The sequence below is a fragment of the Candoia aspera genome, chromosome 5, assembly GCF_035149785.1.
Source record: "Candoia aspera isolate rCanAsp1 chromosome 5, rCanAsp1.hap2, whole genome shotgun sequence".
Lineage (NCBI taxonomy): Eukaryota > Metazoa > Chordata > Lepidosauria > Squamata > Boidae > Candoia > Candoia aspera.
Genome location: NC_086157.1, coordinates 55799599 through 55820802, shown reverse-complemented (window position 1 = coordinate 55820802; position 21204 = coordinate 55799599). Strand labels below are relative to the sequence as shown.

At 39.9% G+C, this 21204-nt stretch overlaps 1 protein-coding gene across 6 annotated transcripts; it reads right to left on the bottom strand.

The window, feature by feature from the left end:
• Window positions 1-1083: 1083 nt before the first annotated feature.
• DDX3X (DEAD-box helicase 3 X-linked) lies at window positions 1084-19052 on the bottom strand. Of its 6 annotated transcripts, none has more exons than XM_063305245.1 (19): window positions 18875-19052; window positions 17305-17362; window positions 16503-16553; window positions 14026-14088; window positions 11984-12115; window positions 11000-11123; window positions 9824-9988; window positions 9643-9742; window positions 8536-8671; window positions 8025-8110; window positions 7520-7618; window positions 7269-7429; window positions 6998-7142; window positions 6594-6738; window positions 5568-5749; window positions 5362-5479; window positions 4492-4648; window positions 3719-3858; window positions 1084-3579 (listed from the first exon to the last, which is right to left on the bottom strand). In XM_063305245.1, the coding sequence occupies exons 1-19, from the start codon at window positions 18917-18919 to the stop codon at window positions 3500-3502; spliced, it is 2187 nt and encodes a 728-aa protein (XP_063161315.1). In that variant the 5' UTR covers window positions 18920-19052; the 3' UTR covers window positions 1084-3499. The 6 variants fall into 6 exon arrangements, with proteins under 6 accessions (XP_063161315.1, XP_063161316.1, XP_063161319.1 ...); XM_063305246.1 differs by having other exon boundaries at window positions 16503-16550; XM_063305249.1 differs by lacking the exon at window positions 14026-14088 and having other exon boundaries at window positions 16503-16550.
• Between the last annotated feature and the right edge of the window lie 2152 nt (window positions 19053-21204).

Here is a 21204-nt window from a genome sequence, read left to right as displayed (position 1 = left end):
GCAATGCCTACAAGCAAACAACCAAGCTCAGAGAGCACGAAGGACTCAATTGACCTAACATTTAGTAGCAGCAGCCAGAGACCAGGGCCTATTGACTGTCTGATAGGCATCAAATTGACTCAAGGCAGCAAAGCCTTCAAGTGGCTTGCCCCCAGGCCCCCACTATCCATCACCAACACTGCCTGTTCCCCACGAAGGACCAAATGGTTTCTCTAGAGATCCTAAGTCCCCCCACCCTGGTGTTTTGAAGGGCCTTCAAGATCTGGCTCTTCCCCCAGGCCTTTGGTGAGGGTGACTGAAGCCTCCTTTTCCAATGGGGTTATTTTCCTTTGTTCCCATGTGGTTTTCTAATCCTACCATCTTCACCCTTCCTGTCTCACTTTTGCTTTTAATGTTTTGAACGATTTGTGAACTGCCTAGAGTTGCTGGAGTCAGGCATATATATTTTTACTACATTCTGAACATTGCCACCCCTCCCCAAAGGCTCCCTTCCAAACCTGGTACCTAACTATTCCTCTCAGTTGGATAACAGGTTCCTACACATCACTTCTGTTGACCTGAATTTGGTTCCAGCATACCAGCTGTCATCACATATACACACATTACACCCCCAAATCCCCACTCATGCTACAAAACAATTCTTCAACGGCCTGGTGCACATTAAAAATAGGGGTTAATGTAAATGCAGTCCCCCATAAAGTAAATTCCAAAGGTGGTTTACAGGATCAGGTTTTTTTAAGTAACTGCCAAGCTTTGGATACTCATTGTTTCTACTATATATAATTATACAAATAAGCAACCTCACGTGCAGACCTTGCTAGCAATACTACCATTACTAATTATTTGGTCAATGCTAACATCTGTATTGGATTATACAAAAAAGCTCCAAATGGCTTTTATCTGGTAACCCAAAAAGGTCCCATTGAAAGTTCCATTCGTGGTGCCATGATTTAGTCAGAGATTAGGAAAAGGAGAATCAATTTTCCCAACTGTCTTATTTTTTCTATGGTAAACCATTCCATTCACACACACAAAAAAGGGGTGGGTGGGTGGGTGGGTGGGAAGAATCAGAACTGCACAGGATGCATTTCAACTTTTTATTTTATTAAAATTGAGAGTAATGCACAGCACATGCAGTGCATCTAAACTAATACAATAAGCAATTACTAAACCTACAGTGACCTGACGTTCATATTGTTTACACTCAGCAAGTTTAAATCCATTCTTTGCATATGATTGAATCCTTATCTCAACTGAATATTGCTGGCTGTAAAACTCACTAAAATGCTATTGCTGAATGTACAAGTCACTGATTATGCCAATACAACAAAGATAACCACATGTTTGAGGATTGCAATGTGCCAGACATTCACTGAAAAAAAAAAAACACACAACTAAACAAAAACTCACGCAACGAACATCTGAGAATCTGGACACTTCACATCAGTGTTTTGAAGTGTTTCATTAATATCTTAAGACAAGTGTATCAAAACCTTGGCATGTTTAATTTTAAAGTTGCCAATTTTTGTTTTACTATCAGAAAGTTATGGCTACACTGCTAATGCCGGGTCTGCTTAATTTGACTTAAGAGTTTAATATGACTTAAACATTAAAAGCTCACACTACCCCGAAATATATAATTTCACGCATACGGTGACATTCAACATTCAAGTGCCAGTGTTTTTGTACTGTCTTTTGGTCAAGTTTCTTTAAACTTTCAAAGAATCACTTTTAGGCTTACAAAAATAAATATTTGTCAAAAATGTTCAATAAATATTACACAAAACTAGCAGCAAAAAGTATCTAGAAATCTGTCGTGTGCAAATAGTTTTCTTCCCAACCATTATTCCCATGGTCCCAGTTTTAGAATCTAGTTCCTTCTCCTTAGACAAGCTGCGTTCAGTCTCCCAAGAGACAAAATAAGATTGGAAGTTAAGGACACGCACACAAGACATATAAAATTCTCTGAATGTGCAATAAAAGAAGTATTTTGTAAAAAGTTATGGGCAAAAATGTACAAGGGCCTAAATCTAGACTAATTGAAATAGCACCATAACAAATGACTTCAAATACTGTCAAGTGCACCTACTTAAAGTTTAGTACAAGGCACAATACACTTGAAAAGATCTATTGCACTTTAGGAGATTTTGCTGTTGTCCTATGCCACTTAGAGGAGGAGTTGGTAATAGCTCTGGCAACAGACGTCATCCCAGACACACTAAGTGGCAGAGGCCTTTTACTGTTGGAAATACTCATCTTTGGCCAGATCAGCATAACAGACTAAATACAATGGAAACCTATGCAACTAAAACTGACTAAAACTGCACTTGATAGCAGAATTGAACCTTGTGCAGTTATGTACATTCCAACCTCTGTGATCTCAGAATTTGTTACTCTTCTGGAGCCATTTTACAAGTCTACAGTAAGCCAGTTAACACTTCAACGCAGCTTGAACAGAGTAATGTGAATCTGCATTAAAATAAAGCCTGCTGCATAATTCTTCCTGTTCATTCCCCCTTGACCAAAAAACATCAACACTAGCATGCGTTAAGACCAAAAAAATCAGTCAGGCCCTTTAAAAAATGGACCTTCACTGTTGTGGTCAGCCATTCTACCATTTCAATTTAATATGGCAGGCAATTTTGAAAAGTCTAAGTAGATGAATTCTCCTAAAAACTATTTCAAGTTCAGACCTTTAAACATTCCCTGTAATGTTCCACCTTCCATTTGGCTAGCTCACATTAATAATCTGCCTAAACACTGGAATTGCTGTGTTTACTTGCATTTACTTTTAAAACAGTGCTTGTATGCATGCAACCCATACATCACCTCATCAGGACTGGAATGGCTTTTTAAAGACAATCAGGTTCGAAGTACCTATCCAGGATAGAGTGAGCAAATCAACTTTAACTTTGTACAGTTTTGCCACATTAGAAACTAATTCCATTGATATGCTTCAAGATGTTTTATTTTTCAAATCTCCAAGTATCAAAGCCCTAATGTAGGCCACCGCACAAGTTTTCTTTTTTCTTTTGTTTTTGCAGATAAAGTGGATGAATCAATGATTCCTGTAAGTTGTATCACACCTGTGTGCCAAGGTTTGATTTTTATAAAGCCCAAGTTGAATAATTTTGTAACGACAATTGATAATCTTGGGCATTACTGAGCCAACAGGACATCAAAATAAAAAGTTGTCTAAAGTTAAAGGCACAGTACATTAACAAATGATCCTCAGTCACAAAATTATAAATACAGTTTGGGAGTGGGAGTGGGGTTGGGTAGGAGTTAATCCTGACTACAATGGAGTCTTTAAACCTTCTTCAAAGTAGGGCTTCTGTTCCTTTCCTTCTTGTGACCTTGAGCTCCCTTAAAAAAAATTCAGTGGAGAATCACAGCTGGTAATGTACTGCGAGTTCTTGAAGCTACACAAGGTATAGTCTGGCTAAGTTACATGTGGTTTCCATATTAGCTTGTTTGGTAAGAATCTGCAGCAAGCAGATCAGTTGCCCCACCAATCTACCCCCTGAGAGTTATAGTTTCCTCCATATCCATCACTGTTATAGAAGCCGCCATAGCCACCTATTAAGACAAAAAGAATGAGAAATTTAAAGCAAAATGAAAATCTTTGCAAGACATTTCAACACAGCCCCATGTAGCACTATAATTTTCCCATCACCTTTCTCTCATCCCAGCAACATAAACAAGACAAAAGATTTACCTCCAAATCCTCTGCTACCTCCATGGCCACCACCACTACCACCACTGCGACTGCTACTTGTGCGGCTGCTGCCAAAACTGCTGCTCCCAGCACTGCTGCTTGTCCGATAATCTCTGGCACCAAAACCTCCACTGAAACGGCTAAAGGAAAATAGAAAGGCAGGTGGAACTCTTTCAGTAAACAGTTAAGGTCACCCTGTGTACCCAGAAACAGAAGTTATTCTTTAAAAATTAATATTTAAAATATCCATGGATTTCCATTAAACCAGTTCTCCACTGTAATTCTCTTGTTTTGTTTTTATTTTGCTACTGCATGCTTGTTATCAAGCAACAGCTCTTGTCCCAAATCGCTCAGTGCTTTTTCTCTGCAGAACTTTGTTTCAGAGCTTCAACTAATTGGCATCTAATTCCCTCAAACCAAAAAGTCAAATCCACACAATTAAAGAGGAAACACCACATATACTGCCTTGAGCTCCTGCAGGGCAGGTGGGGTATAAATCTAACAAATAAGTACCCTGCTTACTACCAATTCCTCTGGTCTACCAAAAGTGAAACACCGCTTCATACCCTGCTTTTCTGCAGAACGCAAAGGAATACTGGGAGAGCAAACAGCCCTCATCCTGAAAACACAGGGAGTACAACTGCTTGCAGCCTAATGCTAACAGCAAAACAGAGTGAAGCACTATCCTGCTACACAGAAGGCAGGCTACTCATTTTAAAATATTAGATCTCTCTCTCCAGAGTCTGTTTACAAACTTAGTTTATTCATATTACCCTTTGGAACGCCCACGACTGCTTCCGCCCTTGTGATGTTGCTCATATGCCATGTTTTCTAACCAAGATGGTACTTCCTGTTTAGCTTCAACAAGTAAATCTAACAAGTCTTTTGTGATATTTATGTTCCTCTCATTGAAAAATGATGTGGCAAGACCTAAGAAGAAAAATTAAGGAAACACAAGGTCTTTAGGTAATGAAGCTATCTGTGCTTATATTCAAAATGACATAAATAAAAGCAGATAGACCATTCTGACTACACATAAATAATTCTTAACAGTACAGAATTATAGTTACAGCATGAGCATTTATGATAACACTTGTACGCCTTTCGTGTGGATGATAAGCAATTGATAGGTTTTCCCTTCTACAGTACATGTTTTACAACGCCCAAAGTAAAAATTGTATGTCAAAACCAAAGGCATTTAATAGGGAAATAAGCCAACTGCTTAAGTCTGAATATGGAAAGCTTGAGATACTATCTTTACATGATATATTCTTCCATATGAAAGTTCCTCAGAAGTACAATAAAGTTAACGGATGCCAATTTCCAGTAACGGTGTAGACAATTTTCCGAGACTAGTAACAAGGTTTATTTGGGAATTCATTTACTGCCTTACAAAGAACTTACGAATTCTCTCAGTGATACGCACTGTACACAAAGCGTTCTCCCAACAGGCCTTTATTGCTAGAGGTCTCCTTAAACTATTTTCATCCTAATCAATCTCCACTATTACTTTGAAAAAGCATTTTTCAAATAGAGGTTGGGAAAATTCTGGGCAGTTACATTCCCATGGCCCCTAGTGCATCTGCTACACATACAGATCTTAACTACTACAAAAGCCCCACCGAAGATTAATGCCCTCTTACCAAGATTTCCTACACGGCCTGTACGGCCAATGCGATGCACATATTCTTCTATGTCGCTTGGCAAGTCAAAATTTATGACGTGTTTAACATTGGAAATATCCAGTCCTCGTGCTGCTACCTATTGAAGACAAGAGGGAAATCCTGAATTCCCAAAGATCAAACTAAAAAGAGAGACATGTAGCTGTCCAACCAAATGTTGTCCTTACTGCAGTGGCAACCAAGATGGGACTTCTGCCGGAGCGGAACTGATGTAATGCTTCTTCTCTATCTCGCTGAGACCGATCGCCATGGATACTGGTGCAAGCATATCCTTCATGGTACAGGAAATCCTCCAGAGAATCAGCTCCCTTTTTAGTCTCTACAAACACCAAAGTCAAGGAATCCTTGCCTACAAGAAAGAATCTCATTAACTAATGTCATATCTGCTAATATAGCACCACCGAGTGGTACAAACTAGTACGACTGCAGTAATAAAAAACTGTTACTAGTCAAGCTAGTTGCATGCAGATTTAATAAAAACAGTCAATGATAAGAATAAATATTTAAATTCTACATAGTATATAAATATATAAATTATGGGAGAAAATATAGCTCTAGGACTATGCCATCTCTGGAGCTGGATGGGGTTGCACTGCCCCAGACAGACCCGGTGCGCTATCTGGGGGCCTGTGAAGCACAGGTGGCAGTGGCAGCTAGGAGGGCCTTTGCACAGCTTTGTGTTGTGCACCAGTTGTGCCCATTCATAGACGGGGGGGCTCTGCTCACAGTGACTCATGTCCCTGTCACCTCCCAATTGGATTACTGTAATGCGCTCTACATGGGCTGCTCCTGAAGAGTATCCAGAAGCTCCAGCTGTTGCAAAATGCAGTAGCGCAGGCGGTTACGTGCCTCTAGAACAGCACACGAACTGCACTGGTGGCCAGTCTGTTTCCGGGCCAATTCAAGGTGCTGGTTTTGACCTTTAAAGCCCTTCGTGGCATGTGGCTGGGTTATCTGAGGTATCTGCCTGTCCCATCAGATCCGACAGGAGAGGCATGTGATTTTTAAACTTTTTAATAATAGTTTTTCATATGTTTGCTGCTGTTATTTTGTTGTACGCTGCCCAGTCACTTTTCGTGAGATGGACAGCCATATAAATTTGATATAGATAGCTGGAGGAAAAAAACTTTTCCTCCCTAACACAGACTTTAATATAAGTTAGATTTATGCTGGAATTCTCCCTCAGTCTTTACCTGTGGCATTTAAGAGGTCAAGCAGAAATGACCGCTTGTCTGACTCTTCCACCCACACTACTTTCTGTGTGATGTTCTCAGATGTAGAGCCAACTCGGCCAACAGCCAGAAAAATATATTCCTCCAAGAAGTCACGAGCAAGCATCTAAAAAATAGCACTTGATTAGTATAAATAACATGTACCTAACTGTAGTTTATCCATCACCACAAACTTCCATGGGTGTACAGAAGTGCCTCAATGATTTTTAACTATAGGTAAGTTCTTCAAAAGAAAACTATTCAAGAACTCTGCTTCTTACTTTTTAAATAAGTTTACCACACGAAACTACTTTTTGTTTATCAGTTTCTCTTTAATATGCTGAGTCTTACTGAAAGTTGAACATCATGCACCTTGGCATAACTACCTGGATTTCCTTTGGAAAAGTAGCACTAAACATCATCGTCTGGCGGACACCCTTCGGTGGCATAGTATCTTGTTCAACAATACGACGAATCTGAGGCTCAAAACCCATGTCAAGCATACGATCAGCTTCATCCAAAACCAAGTATCTAGAAAATACGAAACAGCACACCGAGAGGTTCAGGGTCTATACTGACAAGAAGGTCCAGACTATCTAAGGCTATCAATATTACAAAATTTATCATCGTATAAATGTATGAAACTATACCACTTACTTGCAGAAGTCCAGTCCTATCTTTCCTCTCTCCATCATATCTACAAGGCGGCCTGGAGTTGCCACAAGCAAATGGCAGCCACGTTCCAAGTCACGAATCTGCTGACCAATGTCAGCGCCACCATATACAACACAAGGACGGACTTTGGAACGATACGCAAACTAGAGGGAAGAAAATTAAGTGTTTAGAACTTCAGATGCAAGATTACCTTGTGATCTGCTAATAAGCTCCCAGGAGCATGTAACGTTTACCTTTCTAGCTTCCTCATATATCTGCACTGCTAATTCTCTTGTGGGAGCCAAAACTAATGAAATTGGGTATTGCTTACGGCGTCCATACCTTCCATTTTCCTGTAACGTTAAAGAGCAAGTTGTTACCAAAGATACTGTCCAATGTAAGTCTGCCATGCACTTGACATTTCGCTCTACTCTGCCCTTCTCTTAAGACTTCAAATAGGCCCACGTATGATCTCAACTAGTTTCTGAACCTGCAGTGCCCAATTACTTCCTTGAAACTAAACAGTAATACTCTGCATAGCTATTTTTGTACTAAAACTGAAGGTTAGTGCATGCCTTTCCTCTCCACAGGCAAATGAGCCTGAGTTACATTCTCAAACAGAAATAGTTCATTCTGAGAATTTTGTATTACACAAATGCCAACATTACTATAGAACTAGTAACTACAAAAAGTACAGTGAAATGCACACTGCTGGGAGAACGTATAGATGTTGCTTATATGCTGCAAACATGTACTTGCCTTCATGGCTCTCAAAGCATCACCTGGGCCATCTGTATATATCTGACTCAATATGGGCAGAAGAAATGCAGCAGTTTTCCCAGAACCTAAAGAAAAAATGCATTAAAATTTGATAGCAATGCAAAATCCTTTTATTTCTCAAAATGAATTCAACCAGTATGTGATTATTGAGCTGCTTCCAAGTTAGATATCCAGAAACAAATGTTAGCCACAATTTTTATTCCAAATATATGTCACGCTCTGTCAAATGAGAGGCAGTCAACCAATGTCACAATTACTGCCAGTAGCAAAACAGCATGTCTTTTGTAACTTACCCAAACCCCTCCACCTGGAGAACAGCCTTTGCCCATTTTCAATATTTATGCAACACAACCTTACTTCAAAATAAAATGCTTAACAAGGTTTCTGAAGGAAAGATATCAAAATCTATTCAGCGTGGCTTTCATGGTTCCTAAATGTTACTTCTACTTCAATTAGAAAATGCAGATATAACATAAGCATACAGACTTACCGGTCTGGGCACAAGCCATCAAATCTCTTTTGTCTTTGATGATAGGAATAGCATATTTCTGCACAGGAGTAGGTCGAGTGTAGCGGGTGAGTTCGATGTTCCCCATGATAATTTCCCCCATGTCAACATCGCTAAACTGCAAAGGTATTTCAGTTATTAAGCAACAGTACTCCACATCAGCCCAATTAACTTACTAGCTAATGTTGCGCTCATAAGGGCTGAGAGTGGATGGATGGATAGACCACTCCACCCCACCCATTACCCCTGCTCATGGAATAAAGAAGCCTATCTGATTTAAGCCTTGGTAGGAATTTGACAAAAGTGGCTGAAAGTGCTTGACTTCTACCAGCCAATTTAAATCTATCCACAGAAAGACATTTCTATGCTTTACATAGGTGGGAAACTGCTCTTCTCTACATACAGCACACGATCAATATAAGCTAATTATAATTCCTGGGTGCTGGATGCGTTTTTTTGGTTACCTGTTCCATCCAGAAAAATATATCAAAACCAAAAATAGTTGGACCATGCCACACATTCAAAATGTAATTTATTCAACTCCAGTCTCACATTTTTCCATCTTTAGCTCTGTACAAGTTGCCTATTTCTCCCTCCAGTTCTGTGAATATTTAAACATATTTCATCCTCAACTCAAGTAGCAAAAACCTCAATGTAGCAAACTGCTGAATTTTGTATATCAAAGCCCAACACGAGGCATATGCTGTTTTCTAAGATTAAGCCATCCTAGTGCCTGCAGGACTAGGGCATTTATTAATATTACTTTTCTTTGTGTTAACACAATTTATACGTATACTGCTTACAAATATTAACTGGATGTAAAGACCTGCATCTACACTTCATCAACAGCTAACATAAGGTGTTAATAAGATGACCAATTTAAAAAGGAACACACAGAAAAAAGGAACCAGACACCAAACAATTAGCATACTTATTTCTTTCAGAACAGAATTACTAGCATAAAAATGGAACTAATGTCCTTTCTGGGAGATTAATCAATTAAACAGTACTAGCTTATTACAATACAGAAGTTTTAAAATTTTAGCTCAAGTTACCAAGTAAATGCATTAAGAAACAGGTAATACTTACACTTTCAATGTGTGGAGGACAGTTGTTGCCTGTTGCCTCAACTGGAATGTCATCATATTTTTCGAAGTTAATGCCTGTATTCCCCCCAGAGAACAGCTCCCTAGAATGGAAATAGTCAACTCGTATCACATAGCACTGAATATTTCATTAACAAGCTGCCAGGTACACCTTTAATACTCACTGTTCCATACGTTCACTTGGTGGAAGTGGTTTTGACCAGTCATCTTCGTCACTTTTATCAGACCAACGACTGTTTCCACCACGATCAAATCGACCAAAGCAACTCCTATCACCACGACTGCCAATGCCATCAAAGTCACTGCATCTTCCACCACGATCCTCAAATCTAAACATCATACAATACTGCATTAAAGCCACATGTATGTGCTCCTCTAAAGCAGCCTAGCAAGCTGGCAGCTTTAAAGTATTTGCTCCTGTTTTAAAGCAGATAGCACAATTTGGGGACTTAAGTCCACCCTTTGCTTTTCAGAAACATGCTGAGGATATAATCCAAAGAGCAGGCTTAATTAATTAACACGAATACAGGAATTAATAATTTCAGTGTTCTGTCATGTTAAGGAACCAACATCTGGACGTTCTGGGAATCATGCGTATTTGAGGGCTGCAGCTTGCCTCTTTGCTACCTAGCTACCACAGCCTCTCCACTTTAACTGCTTCTTTGTTACCGATCTCTGTGGTGGAGATCCAACTAAGGAGGAGGATTTTAATGATTCAGACTGCATTTACTCCATCTTAGAAAATGACGTAGTTCTTCTACTGCTCTCAGGTTAGTGGTTAATGAAGAACTCTTGTGTAGCAAGCCACGTTCAGCTCCCTATTCAGTCATGACATTCATGACCCTAAACTACTCCTCCTCTCAATACAATCTACCTCACAGACTCTTCTGAGGATAAGGGGGAAGAAACGTGCAAGCTGCCTTGAGCACCTTGATGGAAAGTGGGGATGGAAAAACATTAAGGAAAGCATAAAGATACTCTGTAGTCAATCCAAGCTGATTAGTAACAGAACAGGCTTTGAATATAAAGGAAAAAAGAAAATTACCCATGCATGATTTTAGATATGGCAAACCAAAAATAATTTCTCATAAATTCTAAGCTAGGCACCCTCTTATTAGCTAAAAACAATTTTACAGAAAATGTTGAGTCTTTTTCCCAAATTAACACACAGACTTCTGATGTTCTAACACCTAGCAATTAGTACCAAAAAATTCAGACCAGTTACACATCAGGATTAATGTAAGAATTCTATTAAAACTAATTTAAGACACAACTAACTTTCTGTGGACAGTACATTAGTAAGAATGTGCAGGGTTGTTTTTTTTTTAAACAGTCATTACCTTCCTCTTGAGCCATTGCCACGGTCAGTAAAGAAACTTGATTTTCCTGATCCACGTTCACTTCTTGCACCAAAGCTACTGTATGCATCCCTGTCTCTGGTAGCACTCCATCCACCATCAAATCCTACAAGTAACACAATCCACTATTAAACATTTCCAAAGATACTTACAGGTAAGAGAAAAGAAATATATCCAGAAGAACCATTAATATCAACAAGCAGCAGCCAGTCTTCCAAAGGGAATTTCGGTATTTTGTTCAGAGCGAAAGTCATACTGCCAACAATGTAAGATGGCACTGACAGCAAAAAAAATGAGACTTGATTTTGTAGGCAATGATATTCAACATGCAGCAGCTGTTGATCCTTTCAAGCTGAATGAACCCCACCCACCCTGAATAGTTTTATTTCTGTTCAGTGAAGAATTTGCACACTGTTATGCCTATGGCATATCTCTAGAGTACAGCCATCAGGCAACCCATACTAAATATGTAATGTGACCATTTAAAACTTGACAACATGGATTGAAAACTGGATTATCTCAGTTTCAGGAACTTGCCCACATACTACACTGACACTAGTTAAGAAGACACAGGCAACTGATTTAAGATTTTGAGAATGTATGCCTTCCTTGACATGTAAAATCTGGAGAAGACAGTAACTGGCACAATTACTGGGCAATGAGCTATATTATTGCTAAGTCATTCAGAGAAACCTCCAACATGAAGTGTTTTGACTCCAGGATTCAAATTGATTATCTTCTATCTGTAGTGAGGAATCAAAAGACCCATTAAAATTCCAGAACTATGATAGCTGTTGCGTTTCAGTTTAGGAAGTCAGCTCCATTAAAGCTGCTTGGTAAGAAAATTCCAAGAATTTTCCATAAGAAGTTCCATGAGCTTCATACTATACCCTAGCTTAAGCTCTCTATTTTTTAATCACTATTTAATCACTAAGTTGGATGGAAGTGACAGGCCCCCACGCCCACCTCTGTCATCACGTCCAGATCCTCCTCTGGATCCAAACACACCGCGATCACGATCGTAGCCATTCATCCGGCTGTCACGATCATATCCATTCATATAGCCATTACCTCCACGAGAGTCCCAGCTGGGGGAATCTTTAGCAGAGAATAAAAAGTTAAACAATTAAAGTGTTAAATGTCACTTGTGCTAGCAAATAATGTTTGCAAGCTCCACTGCAACAGTGTGACTTTTGCTGCCAGAAATTTACATTTGAGGGCACCTTTCTTTTAAAAAAGAATGGCAGCTTGGCCTCAAATTCTTAGTTAAAAATGCAGCTTTTTCTGCATCTATGTTCACAAAAGCAGCAAACAAAGTTTATGGATAATTATGTAGCTGAACTTTCTAAAGAAAGTTATTATAATATAGTTATGTGCCTTATACACCAATATTGCTGCCATGCAGTAAGCTGAAGCACATCCTAAACAAAAACTGGTCAATTTGAAGCAAGTCCTGTACTAAGCTCCAGATCCTGCACTAAACTCAAAGATATGATTTATTAAGCATGTAGCTATTAAATGGCACAACTCTGACTAGCTAATTAATTGCTAGTATGTGTACGTTTTTCAGCTCCCCGTTTTCTAGCAAAAGCTGCTTATATGTCAGAAGTCAGCAGCTACCATTAGAAAGTTTATGAAAGACTGCTTATTATTCCAGTAAAAGGTTAGTTGTTTGGTTTATCCTTTCAAACGTTTTGACAAGTTTCAGAGCCATGTGCAGGTTAATCTCCTATAGAAAATGTGAAGTGCTCCAACTGTAAAGAACAGCTACGATTGTGGCAAAAGCTCCCATGGGGGTAAAATATGTGCTGTAACTACAACTAAAGGAACGTCTCCCCCACAAACCAGGAAAGATTGAAGAAAACCATTCTTTCCTATTTCTCCACAGGCCTCCAGTCCCAAATCCATTTCTTAAAGAAAGGAAGTTTGGGGAAAACTGAATGAAGATTATGAACTACTTTCTTCTTCAAAAGATCACATTAGTCATTTGAAAAGCAGAGCTGTAGAACAGGCTCTATTCTTGCACAAAATCTTAACTGTGGAAAATAATTTACGTTATTAATAATAATCCCTGTAAACATGCACAATTCAAATCTAAATGAGTGTGGCTAAAGACAATCAGTGTTAATAAAGAACTGTTAAAAACAAATTATGAAAATCCCTAGAAACTTTATTTGGTGAAATGTAGATGTGCTTAGTGGAAGCGTATTATATCTGAAAGTATTTATTATACTGAAGAATTCTACTTTTAAAACCTGTCACAAATTTTATTATAGTACTTTGAATAAGCTATTCAAATTTCTGATCTTTCTAAATCTTTCAGATACTTATCCAGTTCATAAATAACTGAAATACTTACAGTTAATAATAGTGGGAAAAGTACTAAGCCATCTGCTGAATAATTACCTTGAAAGATTCAGCACATTATGTTAGCGTATAACATTAAACGAACATGTCCACTAAACAGAAAATCTGTGTTTTTATTATAAAAATTGTAATAGATGAATACTACTGAAAATTGTAAGTTTAGGAAACATTTCAACATCATTACTTCAAAAGAAAGTGTTTTAGTACATGTAGCCATAAAAAGAACTGTGGCCCATAATAAACTTGGACTTAGAATACAGGTGAAATTTCAAGTTGTTTGCCAACTACTCTGATGTTCTGTTTAAAAACTAAAAAGATTCTCACCTTGATTCTACAAAAGTGGATTCTGGTACTTGCTAAATACCAGGTATTTAATATAAATTAGTATTAGAGTACTAAAACAATACTAAACTTGAAAGAAACAAAAGAATTTAACATTTCTTCAGTGCCTATTTTCCTTAACCATGTTACCCCAATCCAGAAAAGTGTTAAATTGTAGGCAAAGAACGCATGCCTGACAATGTGCTTGAAGGAAAAGCTCAAACTGTTAGTTAACTGCAAGTCACCGCTATACAGTAACGCTTAGAGGCATGCTCCCAAATAACAAACTTTAAAATCACCCCAGCCTGACACCAACTTACAGCTTCTTGGTGGTGGCATCGAATTGGAATAGTAGTTTGCTGAATAATTATGGACATTGTATGCTGCAAAAGAGCCATGAAAACTCCCAGCATTATGGTTCAGTTCAAAAGCTTAAAATCTCATCATATTCATATTACAGAATGTCTCCAACCAGTATAACAACTTTTAAACTTTTAATTTGGCAGCTCTAACATTCCTAGATGCAAGGTTTCTACAAATATATTAGCTTACCTTTGGTGACAGGATAGCTCAAATTTGTAGAAGAGCAAGAGTATCTTAATTTTAAGTGACCAATATGAGGACACCCCCTCCCCTAAATAATCTAGCACAGACAGAGCACTTAGAAAAAGGAAGGAGCTGGCCAATCAACAGCTTAGGACAGCCAGAAATATCAAATATTTCTCACTACTTTCAAGCACGTTCCGGTCCAGCATAAAGCTGATCCAATCTCTTCAAGGAAGATCACTTTTATTTACTCACCTGAAAGAGTAGCAAGAGTCTTCCCTTTGGGTGCTTCCAAGTACCCTCACCCATGGTAATATCACTCTGGGGAAGATTAACCCAAGCAGCTTCCCACCTTCCCTTAAGAGATCAGTCCAGCTTTCTGCTTGTCACAAGAAAGTTTTTTTTTCTCTACTTCTCCCTAAACCAGTAGAAGGCCCCAAAGTTACCTTATAAATTTGAATGTCACTCTGAAGTAACAAGAATCACTGCCTGTTTCAAGTCTTTCAGTCAAGCCTCCCAAAACATGGCACAAGATGTTTTAGACCACAATCATTCCCAATCAGTAGAATCAACATTTACAGATATAATCCAAAACATGTGAAGAACCCTATTTCTAGAAAATTGCTCTAAGAATATTCTGTTGAGACATTTTCCTTGTGTAATAGAAAAGGTGGGGGTGCACTAACTTGTGAATCTTTGCTACATGTTCATAACTCACACGATTTTAAAAGTTTCCGAATTCTAGTAACTGTTACACATATGAACCTAAGGACTAAGATTAGCTATGTATGGTAATGTAATTCCTAGAAGTCAAACAATTTTTCAAATTCTTAAAAGAAATAGGATGAGAGGGGATTAGTAGCTGCAGACTAAGTTGTCAAATTTCTACCACTCCTAGTGTTTTACCATTAATGTACAATTGTATAAAAGGTGAGCAATACTACTGAATAATCCTGTCAAGTTCTAGCTTACAGTAAATTCAAGAGTAAAGACATGACACAGCCAAAATGTAGCCTGACATCTGCTCTAATTTCAACAATGGCAGAAACACATTAAACAAGCTAAGAGCTGTACATTTCATCTCTTCTAAAACTTTCAAAAACAGTTCAACAAAGTAAGGGTCTACAGCTCAGTGTAGCACATGCAGTATCCCTGTAATTTTAAATTTAAAAATTGAAGACAGGCCTAAATCAAATGTTAAAAACTGATGATAAATGGTATTTTGGCTTTTAACCAGAAACTTAAGTGTAACTACCACAAGACTACAATTGTCATAGAAATAAACTTGATATACTTTGCCCACTATGTCAGTTTAAAGCAAACAACCACCCCGCAAAAAATTGGAGGCGAGCAACTTTCTTGAAAATCACAAAAAAGGGAAGAAGGGAAACATCTAAACCTGACAAAGCTTCCCTTAAATGTTTACCCTTTATTTATTTAGTTGCTAAGAATGAATGCCAGAAATATGGATTCTCTGAGACAATTTAGAAGTGTGTTTAACATCCCTACATTTTTGGATTATTAGAGTTAATGTACTATGCTATAATTTTATATATCTAAGATTAAAGATTTTTAATAATCAATATAACTGCCAATTAATAACTTCAAAAACTTCCTTGTATGAAGTTTTAAATTTAGCTTTCCAACTCTGTAGGAGGTTGACAAGTTACAGCAGTGTGCAGGCTTTTTTAAAGAACAGCATCCACACTAAACTGGAAAAGACCTAGATCTCTGCTGAGCTCCATTTCTTTTAATAGTGTTTTCAAAATGTTTCATTTCATCACTTCATAGTCACAATTTCAATTATCTAGCATATCATTCCACATTAGAATCAGTACTTGACCAGGAACTTGACCAAGACTTCCAGAAAAAACAACCAGTATTTTCTGCTGGCCCACTATCACTATTGTTTCCTTTGTAGTAAATTGCATTATTACTTAAATAGCTTTGCTACTCAAGTGAAAATAAAACTCTCCAATCACCAGTTTACTAGCTAAATTACACTCAAGCTGAATTTTCTCTTGCAACCTTCATACTGAAGAATTATCACTGTTAGTATGCAACTTAATCCAAATTTGTATGTGCTTCCTTGCTACTCAGGTCCACAAATATCACTTCTAAGCTGCAGTACAGGACTTTATTGACTCATAATATTTTATGTTTTGGGATGTCCTAATGCCTAACCACCCATGAATCAAGTTTAAATAAAGCACTGTTACTTCACTATTGAAATCTGCACCAACAAACATACCCTGCTTTGAAGCTTCTCTATTCCGCAAATGAGGAGGAATGTACCGGCCTTCTGAAAATTTTAAAAAAAACTTGTTAGTTTAAAAAGCCTCTACTATCTAAGACATTCACAGTACATCACAGTATTTTTCTTATACATTTCATGATTGGAAAATGTCAAGTTTATAGCTTTTACTTGGCCATAAGTATATGGACAAACTTCTAAAACAGTAGCATAATTTATAAAGTGTAATTATGTAATAACCTACTTTGCCATTAACAGATTAAGTTATTACCTCAGAATCGGGAAGTAAAAGGTTCCAGTAAAACAAACAGTAACCTCACTAACACTTATATTGTAGCATTTTCTTTGAAACCTATTTATCCACTGAGCAACAAGACAGTATTCAAGAACTTAAGAAATACAGTATTAGAACTCAGTCAACAGTGGTCCTTTGGCAGTGGAAGAGGAACAGGATAGCACTGGTAGGCCACATCCCATTCCAACAACCTCCCCTATTCTTCAAGTATACTCTAGAAAAGTTACAGGATTCAGAAGAGAAATTGAAGGAGTGGAGGTCTGATCAAACAACACTAGATTTAGGAAGCATGCAGCCCTTAACATTTCTTTTGAAGCTCAACTATCCAGCAAGATTAAGGAAACATTATTTAACATTAAAGATGTGTAACAATTGCAAATACTGTGTTATTAGAATAGTAGCTTAATTTTGAAGCATCAGTAGATGTGACTTTTTTTACTGAAATGACAAGCCATCCATAGTATCTATTAATTCTAACAAGGTATTCTTGAATTGTGTACTTACTGCTTGCTGTTCCTCCTCCACTCTGAGAGTCTGAGGAATTCAAGTCTAGACCAGCAAACTTAAAAACATATGAAAGTTGTCATTAGTCACATTTTCAAGTTTTAGTCTCAATTCAAAATAATATCAAGCAATTCCACTCAGTAATTGTCAGATTCCCTGATCAAAGCAAGAGAAAAACTTGTTAGCTAAAGCTTACTTATTTGCTTTAATTATCAGCAGTTCTTTATAGGGTACAGCTATTAAACTAGTTTGCCATCAGAGGATTTTATATTCAAAATTAAACATTCCCATTTTTTCCAATAAGACCTATCATCCAATTTTTAAAAGCTCTTATCTGATCTGGATAGAAGCAAACCTTCTGCACTACTTCTTTTGATATATAGGTGTTATAGCAGTTGGCAAAATCACTTTACTCCAAATTGTTATATACTATAGTAGCCTTATGTAACAAATCACAGCTTTGTATTGTCTTAGATGCACCATTTTTTTATTAAAAACTGCTTAAGTATAAATGTACATTTTGATCTTAGCCTAAATGCCCTCATTCAAACCGAAAAAACTATGAGCCCGCCTCCCGGGACCCCCGAACAAGATGGGTCTAACTGGGGAGTCGCTTCCTGTCTCCTCTCGGTGTTTTAAGGCCGCAACCGCGGCATTCAAGCTCTGCCGCAGCGAACGGCGACTGCGCTTTCACAGCCGGCCGCTAATCCGGTGGCAGCGTCACACGCCTGCTCTTATTTTCCTGGCCGGCTCCTTGACCCATTTCGGGAGCTGGTTCTAGTCCAGCTCCGCTCACAAGGCTTCACTCTGCCACCGCTCTCCAACACCTCGACCACGGGGAAAAATGGAAGTGTGGAGCGAAGCAATGTAATCGGCGTTAAGGGAGAAGGGGGAGAATCTAGCTTTCGAGGCGCGGTACCACCCTTCTCCCCCCCGCTTTCCGACGGGGCCTCGAGGACAAAGGAGATGCGGGCACGCGTTGTGTGTGCGCGCGCGCGCCAAACATGGGGAGGAAGAGCGGCAGCAGCACTTGTGTGGCTCCCGCTCCCCCGACTGGGGAAACGCGCACGCGCCTCCCCCATCCTCCCATTTCGTCATCGCTCGATGGCCGCCGTGGTCCCCCGCCCGCTGCAGTTCCACGCCAACGCCGCCAGGGGGCCCGGCAGATGTAACACTCGCCAGAGCCGCACAAAGCCCCGGAACAGGCCCGGCCTGTCTCTCACGGCCCAGGGGCGCTTCACCCTACCCTTCACGCCTCGCCCCGATTCTTCCTCGCCCTTCAACTCCCCCAGCTCCATCTTTCGGCCGACAACGATTTCGAGCCCAAGCCGCCAAAAATGCGGCCTCCAAAAAAGGAACTGCGTCACAGTCAAATGCGCCACCAGAAGGCCGGCACAAAAGCCGTGTCGGGCGGATGGAGCGCGGGAAGATAGTAGGGTATCACAAGGGCAAGGAACGGGTCGAAAACCACAAAGGGGCCCCGAAGGCAGATCAGCCACCAATGGGGGAGGGGAGAGAAGCCCTCGCTATCCCAGGCCCACCCGTCTGTCCTTCCTATGAGTTCCCTCACCTGCTGATCTAGACCGAGGGCATTTTCCACTGCCACATGACTCATAACGAGAGATCGTTCCGGGAGGTCCCGCTCCGCGTAGAGAAACTCGGATTCACCAGAAATAATAAACGCCTCGCCTACTACAGTTCTCTCTCCTCCGCCTTAGAATCGCTTCTCTAACTGAAACCCCCCCCGTTCGGCCCGGGCCTTTATATATTCCTCCGCCCCCTCGCAGCCGCCGTGCTGACTTCAGCGCGCAAGCCACGCCCCTCCTTCCTCCTCTCGATCCCCTCCCCCCACCTCTGCTTGCTGCAAAAGGTATCGCGGGGAGAACTCTCCGCTCCGCATTAAGAGGTGGGGGGAGGGTGAAGAAATCCCAAGGCTACCGCGAGAACTAAGCAGGCTTCGGACTCCTTCCGATTCAGGAGGCGTTGGATGGTACCGCGAGGCTTCCCTACACAAAGTTTATGGCGCTATTCACGCGAGATTCCCCCTCCTTTAGCCACCCCCTCCCTTCTGTTTTCGTTTCATAAAGACTCTGGCGGTTCAACCGGTTCCTGCAAGATCTCGCGAGATTTCTGTCAAAAGAAGTCTGATCTTGGCAACAGTCTCCCTAGGTCACGTGAACAGCCCTGCTTGGTCTAGCCGCCATCTTAGGTTATGAGCGGCTTGCGCTGCTGCAGTGGCGCAGCTCTGGGTCGCGAAAAGAGAGATGGGAGGGATTCTGTGAGGGGCCTGAGGCTTACGTCTGGAGGATTGCAAAAAACAGCACGAGAGTATGTGAGTGTGTCATGGTATGACTCGCTTCTGCCCTGTGTGTGACCTAAATAGCGGTACCCTGGCAACAACGAGGATGGGTAATAACTCCTCCCGCCTCTTTCTGACAGACCCGCAGAATCGCCGAACAATAAAGAGATAATGAGCTTTGTGCCTGCTCCCGCGTTCCTCATCAAGGGTAAAATACGATTTGATAACACGCCCCCGTTACCCCACAGATATTTTAAGGCCATCCTGTACCCCGTTTTTCAAGTACTATTTTTGCCAGGTCTACCATATCTGGGCTGCAAAAATCCTGATGACCGTTACATAGGAGCAAAAAGTTAGATCTTCTTTTCTGCCACCTAGATATGGCATCTGATTTTTTCTCAACTTCAATAGAGTTTCCTTTCTAGGGGAGAAGTTAAATCTCAGAACAACGAGTAAAGTGAAAGATTATTGGCTGTAGAGCAGCCTTTCTCAACCTTTTGACCCTGAAGAAACCCTTGAAATATTTTTCAGGTCTCGGGGAACCCCTGCACATTCAGGCTCAACTATAGGCCAGAAGTTATGAAGTTACTATATTCTTTTCATATGTAGGCCTGTATATATGCATTAACAGTGTTCTTAAACTAAAAATAAAGAATGAAACTTACCTCTTTAATATGAAATTGCCCAAATTTGAAATAATTTTTAAAATAAATTGTGATCCCCCAGGGAACCCATAGTGACCTCTCGAGGAACCCTAGGGTTCCATGGAACCCTGGTTGAGAAACCTTGCTGTAAAGGCACAACGCTTTCACTTCTAGATCCACACTGTGCTGTATCAGTACTGGTTGCCGTATCTAGTAAATATGGGGTAATCAAAGAGGACAAGCAAATACTAACATAGTATCAGGACAACTATATCTCCTAAACTAAGCCCACATGCATCTTATCAGTTGTACAGTCATGTGCAAAAAAGCCACTCTGGACAAAAATTCCGGATTCATGTACTGCCATAATCACATAATGTCACTGCACTTGAACAGAGAGCCAGTTTGGTCCAGTAGTTAAGGTGCTGGGCTAGAAACCAGAAGGCTGTGAGTTCAAGTCTGCCTTAGGCATGAAAGCCAGTTGGGTAACCTTGGGCCAGTCACTCTCAGCCCAACTCACCTCACAGGGTTGTTGTGGGGAAAATAGGAGGAGGAAGGAGTATTAGGTATGTTCGCCACCTTGAGTTATTTATAAAAATAAAGGCAGGATGAAGGGAAGAAAGAAAAACTAGCTAAGCAGGGTTGGACCAGATTGGGTAGAAGACCATCAGGCAATACAATGGCTGTTGGCTAGTCTGAGAGAAAAAAGCTCAGAAAGCAGTGATAAACCACTTCCATGTTGTTGCTAAGGTTGTGTTCATCAAATTATCAGTACTCAATATTCTAGAGACTTTTACTGCCATTGTCTAGAACAGGGTTTTTCAACCAGGGTTCTTTGGAACCCTAGGGTTCTGTGAGAGAGGTCACTAGGGGTTCCCTGGGAGATCACAATCTATTTAAAAAATTATTTCAAATTCAGGCAACTTCACATTAAAAGGTAGGTTTCATTCTTCATTT